The sequence below is a fragment of the Amblyomma americanum genome, chromosome 11, assembly GCF_052857255.1.
Source record: "Amblyomma americanum isolate KBUSLIRL-KWMA chromosome 11, ASM5285725v1, whole genome shotgun sequence".
NCBI lineage: Eukaryota > Metazoa > Arthropoda > Arachnida > Ixodida > Ixodidae > Amblyomma > Amblyomma americanum.
This window is the reverse complement of record NC_135507.1, coordinates 75,269,539-75,277,928: the sequence shown is the minus strand read 5'-3', so window position 1 is coordinate 75,277,928 and position 8,390 is coordinate 75,269,539. Positions and strand designations below refer to the sequence as shown.

Genomic DNA, 8,390 nt, shown 5'->3' with positions numbered 1-8,390 from the left:
GCCCCGGTAACCCTCGTTGGGCTGTTGATTCTGATACTTGGGGTAGCGATCACAGCCCTATTTTTATCTCCCTCACGCCTACGCGTCTACGGAAAATACGCCGCACTGTACGAATCACATCATGGGACTCTGTACGCGCAGACAATCATTTATCTACATTCAACCCCTCTTCAGCATTGTCTACTCTATCTGATGTTTTCGCTACTCACACTATTACCACTACTGTAAATGAAGATGACCCAAACCCGGACATACATCTCTTGAATCTGTGGGCTCTTCGTCGCCAGGCGGATCTTTACGCTACTCGTCACCCCGATGACCCTTCGGCTCTTCCTACTCTTCACCGCGCTACCGCACGGGCGCGGCGCTATGCAAAGCGGCTAGGCAGGCAACGCTGGGCTGCATGGTGTGCCCGCCTGTCCTCTACGCAGGTCAATCGACATCTTTGGAGAGTGTTTCACGCCATGGAGCGCCCTTCTCAGGTTGCAGATTACACAGAGAGCATTCGCCTCGCGCTAAATGTGGATGAGGACACATTTGCACAACAAGCGGCCCGTCAATTTTTTCCAAACCATGACTGCACCGCTACGTCTCCACCTGACTTATCGGTAACAGAGCCCCCCGATGGGATTACTTCTGACCTCACCATGGCAGAGCTGCTGGCCTCCATTGACCGTTTAAAAACTACTACTACTCCCGGGCACGACGGCATACCTAACTCCTTATTCCGTAACTTGGAAGGGAGGGCTTTGGAAACCCTACTTGATACTTTTAACGAAGTGTGGCTTTCTGGCATCATGCCGGGAGACTGGAAGCATTCTATTGTGGTTCCAATCCCCAAGTCAGGTCAGCCTCCAGTATCTCTCTCGGCCCTTCGTCCAATTTCCCTTACCCCTACCATCTGCAAGCTTTATGAAAACATTCTAGCCGCACGCTTATCATGGTGGCTGGAATCCCATGATTGTTACCCAGATTCCCAAATTGGTTTCCGCTCACATATTGGAACGGAGGACGGCCTTGCTACTTTGGCTGCTGACGTGCTTGACCACTCTCCACAGAGTCACCTTGTACGAACCGTAATCGCTACAGACATAACAAAGGCATATGATAACATCCTTCACTCTGCCATTCTTGCCTCCCTTCAAACTCTTGGTCTCCCTCACCGGTTCCTCCTCTCCATTCACGCCTTTTTAGCAAATCGAACCTTCAGCGTGCGTGTCCACGGAAAGCCCTTTGGTAATTTCACTTCCAATAGAGGAGTGCCGCAGGGCTCCGTTCTCGCCCCCACATTATTTAATGTGGCTTTAATTCCTCTGGTTCGAGCCCTAGAGACCATCCCTTCTATCCGCGTGCTTGCATATGCCGATGATATATCACCTTGTGGTGCTGTCATCCAGATGCGTCTATTCATCAGTCGGTCCTTCAACACGCGCTGGATGTATTGACATCTCGCCTCCCACCTTTGGGTCTAACACTCTCTCCTACTAAATCATGTTTCATTCGAATTGGAAATAAAGCCGCCTTACGGAAAGCTCCCCCTTTAAATTTTACGGTACATAATTCTCTGATTCCTCAGGTAGAAACTGTTCGTATTCTTGGTCTTCTCCTCCATACATCTGGGACTGGCACCCCGTGGCTGACTGCCACCCGTAAATCGGCTCACGCTACTCTAGGTCTGATTCGTCGCATAGCTATGCGCTCTGGTGGCGCACGTGCTCATACGGCCCGCCAGCTTGTGCGCTCTATCCTTCAGCCACGGATAGTATATCAGGCTCAATTTCAACGTCTCACCCGCAGACAGTGGGACTCCCTTGAAGCTATCAATCGTGAGGCTATGCGCGTCATAACATATCTGCCTCGTTTAACACCCATACCTGTGCTACAGGAGTTCGCCCAACTTAATACACTCAGTGAGATCATCGACCAACGGGTGGCAAATAGAGCTCGAAAACAGTCTCTCAAACTTCATCGTTTAAAGACACTTCCACCGTGGTCCTATTGCCAGCTCACTGACAATCGCCCCACTGTTTCCCCGTCGGTATCAGCAGCGTATCTGCCTGAAGGGTGCATATTATACACGGATGCATCTCATTCTGCAGAGAGGGGAGTTACTGCTGTGTATAGTCCATCTCATCCGCATCTCAACTCTCGCGCGACGTATACTGCGGATACGTGCACTCCCCTGGCATTGGAACTTCAAGCCATTTACAATGCCATTGCTTCCCTTCCGCTCGTTCCAACATTCAATACAGTTCACATTTACACCGACTCCCGCGCCGCCCTTAAACAGCTGAAGGCTGTTCGACGAACGTTCCAGATTTCACAATCTATTCATGTGCTCTGCGCAAAGTATCCATGTCCTGTGCGCATACACTGGATTCGCGGCCATGCCCAGGATCCACATAACATTCAAGCGGATGCTATGACTCATATTCATACATTAGACGATCCGCCACCTTCCCCTCTTCCCCCAGATCCGTTCCTGTCCCACGTTTCCGATTCCGAAGTTCTGCGCCAGCGAACACGCGCTCTAATTCCTCCGTGTTCGCACCCTCTCCCCCGTAGTCTTACTCGGCAGGAGGAGGTATCCGTGCGCCGGATTCGGGCAGGGGCGGCTCTGACACCATCTGTCCGTCATCGGTGGCGTGCCAAAGATCTGCCACTACCTGACAGGTGCCCTCACTGTGGCGATGCACCGGACATATGTGATGTGCGGCACTTGTTGTGGACGTGCCCAGCGACGGCTGCTATCAGAAAACGGCTCCTCAGGGAGGTTGGCCTGCGGTGGAACCGCGAAAGTGACTTCGTGAAGTGGACAATGGACAACCGTTTCATTAACAACCTCTGCGAATACCTCAGCGCAACGGTTCTTCACTCCTTCTTTTAACTTTCAATCCCGTGCATTCCTTCCCCTCTTTCCTTTTTCAACTTATGCCTCATGGCACACTTCTCGATTAAAAAAAAAAGTCTCCACGTGCAAGATAGCAGTATTTTAAACGACGAATCTTTATTTTGCTTTCGTTTTCTTCCTTTTGTCGGCATGTCCTGCTCATGCGCATGTGCACCCTGCTCTGCTCGATTCCTTGATCAAGTAAAAATTTTCAGTTGTGTCTCCAGCGTCGTCCGTGTTAATTTCTTCTATTGTGTACGCGTCCTCTTCTGCCGGTTTTTCTACTTGGTACCTTCTTAATGCGAATCCCTTGGTGCTCACAATGAACGAGAGAAGAACTGGAAGAGACACAAGGAGTCCTAACGTCACAAGGGTGACCTCCAGATACGACTTTCTCTGAAATGTGAACCGCAGGCGAGAGAGGAGAAAATGTTCTATTGTTTCAACTTCCCCACATCAGTCACAAAGGTTTGTCATAGCGAACCCGCATCTGCATATGCACTATCGGGGGCAATACTGGTATACTCTATGCAACGGGAGCCGGAGCAACGGAAAACTGCACCGTAATGCCATCTAAAGCACGAAACATTGAAACGAGTCAAACGACATGCCTGCAGGTAATAAAGGGCTCCAACTGGCTGTCTCGATCCCAGATGCCGCCTGTAGATGGCGTTACGATGCAGTTTTCCCCAGTGCTCCTATATATGCTCCTAAATATGCTCCCTGCAGGAGCATGTATAGGAACACTACGGAATAACCAACGGAAAACTAGTGTTCCTGCGTATGCTCCCGCAGGGGGCATATACAGGAACACTAGTTTTTCGTTGTTCCGGCTCCCGCTGCATGGAGTATACCACTTTTGTCCCGATGGTACAAATTTAGGTGGGGGATTGTGCATCGCAGAAGCGTCATTGACACCTCACACAGCCTTGATTTATATGACAAAATATTCCAACTAAGGGCATACTTTAAATGCTCAAAACCCGCGGCATTGAGCAACGGAATCACTGAAGCTGGCTGAGCTATGTTAGAAATGCAGGAAACGAAATCTCCACCAGAATGAGGCAAAGGACGAGATTGATTACAAGGGCACTGAGAGCTTGACAAGATATCGTGGGCGACTGCGGTGTTGGTTGGCGCCGAAGTTACAATTAATCGGGCCAACCTGCCCACCACTGCACTCTCCGTAAGTTCGGAGGGGGAGGAGCGACAAACTTCTCCGCCCCGCGTGCGAAAGATTGTGATTCGACTGCTGACCGGCGATAGGGGCCACGCCTGATTAGTCGCTGACAGGAGGCATGAGGCGTAGGCAAGTTCCGTAGCGAATTAATTTAATTAGGCAAACAACAACCAAGTATTACAATATGCCCGACAAGGTAGCGCCGTACACTGACGTGACGCAAATAACACAAGCACCAATTGAACACGTTAACACAACAATTAACACAAAGAAAGAAACATCAGGGCGATTGCTATACAAAAATGTTACGAGACGGAAATACAGTAAAAGAATTACAACGAGAAACAAAGAAAGCAAAAATACAAAGTTAAAAAGAGTTGAAGTGAGTGGTGAGAAACGATGGCTTAGCTGCGGAGTGGCAAGGTCCGGTCGCAGGGAGCGTCGGGCTGCGGTTGCTCGTCGCGGGGCTGATGGGGGCTTGCGGATACGGGCGAACTTGGGCCTCCCGTCTTCGGGACCACCGTCGCCGCGCTCTACGCGTCAGATCCCCGCCTAGGCTCCTTGCCGACCACTTCCCTGGCTGACCTCACTCACGACCGCACGCACCGAAATCTCCAGACTAACTGCCAGCGCGCGGCGTTCCCGTCGCCCCCTTCGCATGCCAAAGAATGAGAGAAAAAAAAAACACAGGGAAAAAAGGACACTTCAGGAGCCACGCACAGAGGAATGCAGCTTCCAAAAAGAAAAAAAGAACACATGAAGGAATGTCGAAAGAATTCGGCACACTGCCTTCATCCCCCGAGGAGTCATTGGGGGCCGCGAACAATGCCGGGGCATTCAATCCGCTTCTGCTGTTCCCAACACGTGCAAGCGCTTGCCACCTGTATGGCAAAAATGGTAGGAGAGGGGGGGGGGGGGGAGTAGTTTTGAGTGACCCCTCGAGCGCTATGGTGAGAATGCCGTCGTCGACGCCGCTCCGCGACATGTTTCTCAGTCAAAGCTGGACAGGGCAGGCATGAACTTTGTGACAGAGCTGACGTTGCATTAAATCGACCGCCTCTCAAAAACAGACACCTGAATGACCAGATACCCGGACAAATTAACTTCTCACGGGGAGTGGAACAAAAAACCTAAAGGAACGATTCAATACAGATTTTCCTGAAGTTTGGAAAGAAATAAAACTGAAAGGCAGTCTGCAAGGATAAGAACCCGTGCTACATGTCCCAGAATTTTGAGAAGAGCCAAACCAATAGCCAAAAACTCTAAAAAGAATATAGGAGAGTAATCACGGATACGAAGCGGAATAGCTCCAAGCCATTCCTGCTAATGTTTCCTAATCGACGCCTTCTCGCAGCTCCCGGAGGAATCAGTGGAGAGAACAGTACGATGGGGAATATGGGGAATGTTCTCTAGGCGATCAGCAGCAAGACCATTTAGGATATTTGCGGGCATATGTTTGGTATGGGACGGAAAAATGTGATCGTAAGAGAAGTCAGGGCCAGCTTGCGTATCACCTTTATTTTAAGTAAACACGCTGCACACCAATGTGTACGACAGGATCGCGCGACAACTATCGAGACGGAGTTTCGGCATAGCTCACCTTCGTTTTTTTTTTTCAACCTGTACACCGCTCGTGCTGGTTTTGGGGCTGTGCCGTAGCGCGATACTCATGTCCTATGCACATTTCTTCCCCGCGAAACTTCGATCGAAACCAGCCACCCCGCCAGCGGCACAGTCGGCCGACGTGAAGATGGCGCGACGAACGCAGGCGATGTAAAGAGTGGATTGCTGTGCAAAAGTTTTAATGCAAGATGTTATTTTGTTAACAATGCATTTCAGTTTGTGCAATAAGTGGTATGCTCGAACAAACGTAAGCGGCGTAATCGTTTTGTTTTGCTTGTGTTTTTATGTTTAGTGACGCTACCGGACCTTCTGCTGCTGCATCTTCAGGCATTTGGAAACACGCGGGGTGCGTCGCCAGCTTTCCCTCTAGTTAATAGTAAGAAACTATGATCTATCTATCTAATCTAATATCTCTGTTTCGGTTCCGACATAGAGTTTCTTACCATAGAGCTTACTTACTATAAACTCTATGGGTTCCGAGGATGCTGGTAACTCGGCGCTAGAGGTCTGAACGGGCTGGTATCAAGAACTGTGGCCCGGCACTACCCACCGCTACTTCAGTCCTGACAGTCTGGAGTCCGAACCCGACTACGGCCCGCTATCAATTTCTAATTTCCTGCTAGTTCACAGCTACGTTCTTCTCCTTGTAAATTTATTTCAATAAACTTACATTGCTTCAGAGGCAAATCGACTCTCGAGTGGCGGCGCCTAGCGGCGGCCAAACGTTCCGCTGTCGTTTGCGGCAGCAGCGCTAGGGTGCCTAGGCCTAGCCACTAGCAGCGCGAAATCAAGGTGCAAACGTGTGCGAACGTCCGAAGCGCGTGGTGGGTTCTCGTTGTTCGCACGCACCTCCGCGTGCGGCTGGACGAATCTGACATGGACTATAGCGAGCCGGGGCCAAGTAACGCCGAGCCGGGGCCAAGTAACGCCGAGCCGGGGCTAAGTAACGCCACGCCTCTTGACTTGCGTCCGCAGATAGCGCTCTTTCCCGGCGTTTCCGACGCCGAGGAGTTCGACAGCGACGAGTCCGACGAGCAATTTTACGATGCCTGCTCAGAGTATGTCGACGTTGGCACACCCGTTATGGCAGAGGAAAACGACTCCGACAACGACGCCGAAAATGAATCTCTTCTTGGTAAGTGTACTGTGGTGTCAGTGCACGTTAAATAACCCCAGGTGGTCGAAATTATCCGGAGCCCTTCTCTACGGCGTCCCCCATAGCCTGAGTCGCTTTGGGACGTTAAAGCCCCATAAACCATCAGTATTTACATTGACGTGTCGTCAGAGAAAAAGAAGTTATAAGCAGTAGTTGTAAGAAGTGTGAAGCGAGCCGCAGTGAACGAAGCTTGCGGATACCCCCTTTTTTAATACACGTGCATGGAATGCAGCACGACGGCACCATTCGCGGTAGCTTGAAAAAACCTCGCTATACGCTACAAAATTCTTTAAGCACCAGCACCGTGGATAAACGGGAGGGCGGCAGGCATTTATTACGTGTATTTTATTCTACTGCGTTGCACGCGTTGTGATGCGCGGCTGCTTATTCAATAACTTACTACACTGTGCGATTTGTAAATGACAGTAATGAGCTGGCGGTGGTCCGTACCGCGTCACTTGTCCGAAGGAGAGCGCGTTTTGCCACCCACTGGAGGATGGGGTTTTGGTTGCCTTAAATGTTACCGCACACACCGAGTGCTGGTTTGCGCGCTGAATTTGTTCTTGTTTTATAAACTTGAGAAAACAAGTGCATATACTTTCTCACCTTTGGCCAGGCTCAAGCAATACGGAAGCACCGTCTGACTTACAGCAGTGCCTGTATGCGAACCAAGTTTACCAAGAATTTCTCGAGAATGCTGTTCGGGAGCTCACAGAATTTCTTGAAAAAAACCGGTAAGGCCTTTTTTTTACTTGGTTGCATAGAGGAGTATGATGCATGCTGTCATCTCATCTCGGGTGAAGGGCTGTCGGCATTAGCTTAACACGAATGCTCGAGCGCATGTCTTCAACTGATATTAGAACCGCTGGGCGTCGGCCGCTGGGTCTGAGACAACATAAAGGTTGAGACAGGACATCAGCTGTCGCCAACCACCGCAAACACACCGTGCAGCATGCTCTTGGCCCCGTGCCCACCGCTTAGCGGCTCAAGTGTCCGTGCAGGACATGCATTCGTGCATTTGTGTTAAGTGTGCTGTTGGCGGTACAGCCTTTGTCGAAGATATACAGCCTTGCATTTGGGCTTTGAGGCTCAACACTTCTGGGAGGGCTGTAGAGCCCCAGTGCACAGTTTAGAAGCAAACTGCTAGGGTGGTACATTTCTGACATAGGCTGTGCATTTTCAGAATGACAATTATTGTTGCCAAGAATATTTTGCCAGAACACTGCCCTGTGGGACAGAATCTTCTTATTACAATGTTTGGGTCCACTCTGACCATTGCCACCTGTGGTTCTAAAATGCAAGCAATTTGTTCAGTGCACTAGCATCCAACTTGGCATGCAGAACTGTGCCACAATTTTGCATCTACATCAGTTGCATGGCGTGAAATTGGTATGAAAAGTGGTTAGTGCTTTACTTCCAGTATTTATGCAAAACTGGCCAGGCCGTCAATCTGTGAAGCCTTGACTTTGATGGCACTATTGCACTGAAGACCGAAGCTAACCGTCACAGGAGGCTTCTGCTGGAGTCATGGCACATACAAC

General features: G+C 50.1%; 1 protein-coding gene across 1 annotated transcript in view; it reads left to right on the top strand.

Moving 5' to 3' along the window:
• Positions 1-6,436: 6,436 nt before the first annotated feature.
• The window catches only part of LOC144111033 (uncharacterized), an 82,469-nt gene continuing 80,515 nt past the window's right edge, over positions 6,437-8,390 (top strand). Inside the window, exons 1-2 of the mRNA XM_077644127.1 lie at positions 6,437-6,828; positions 7,466-7,583. Coding sequence (XP_077500253.1) covers positions 6,570-6,828; positions 7,466-7,583 — 377 coding nt within the window. The 5' untranslated portion in view covers positions 6,437-6,569. The remainder of the gene's footprint in view (positions 6,829-7,465; positions 7,584-8,390) is intronic.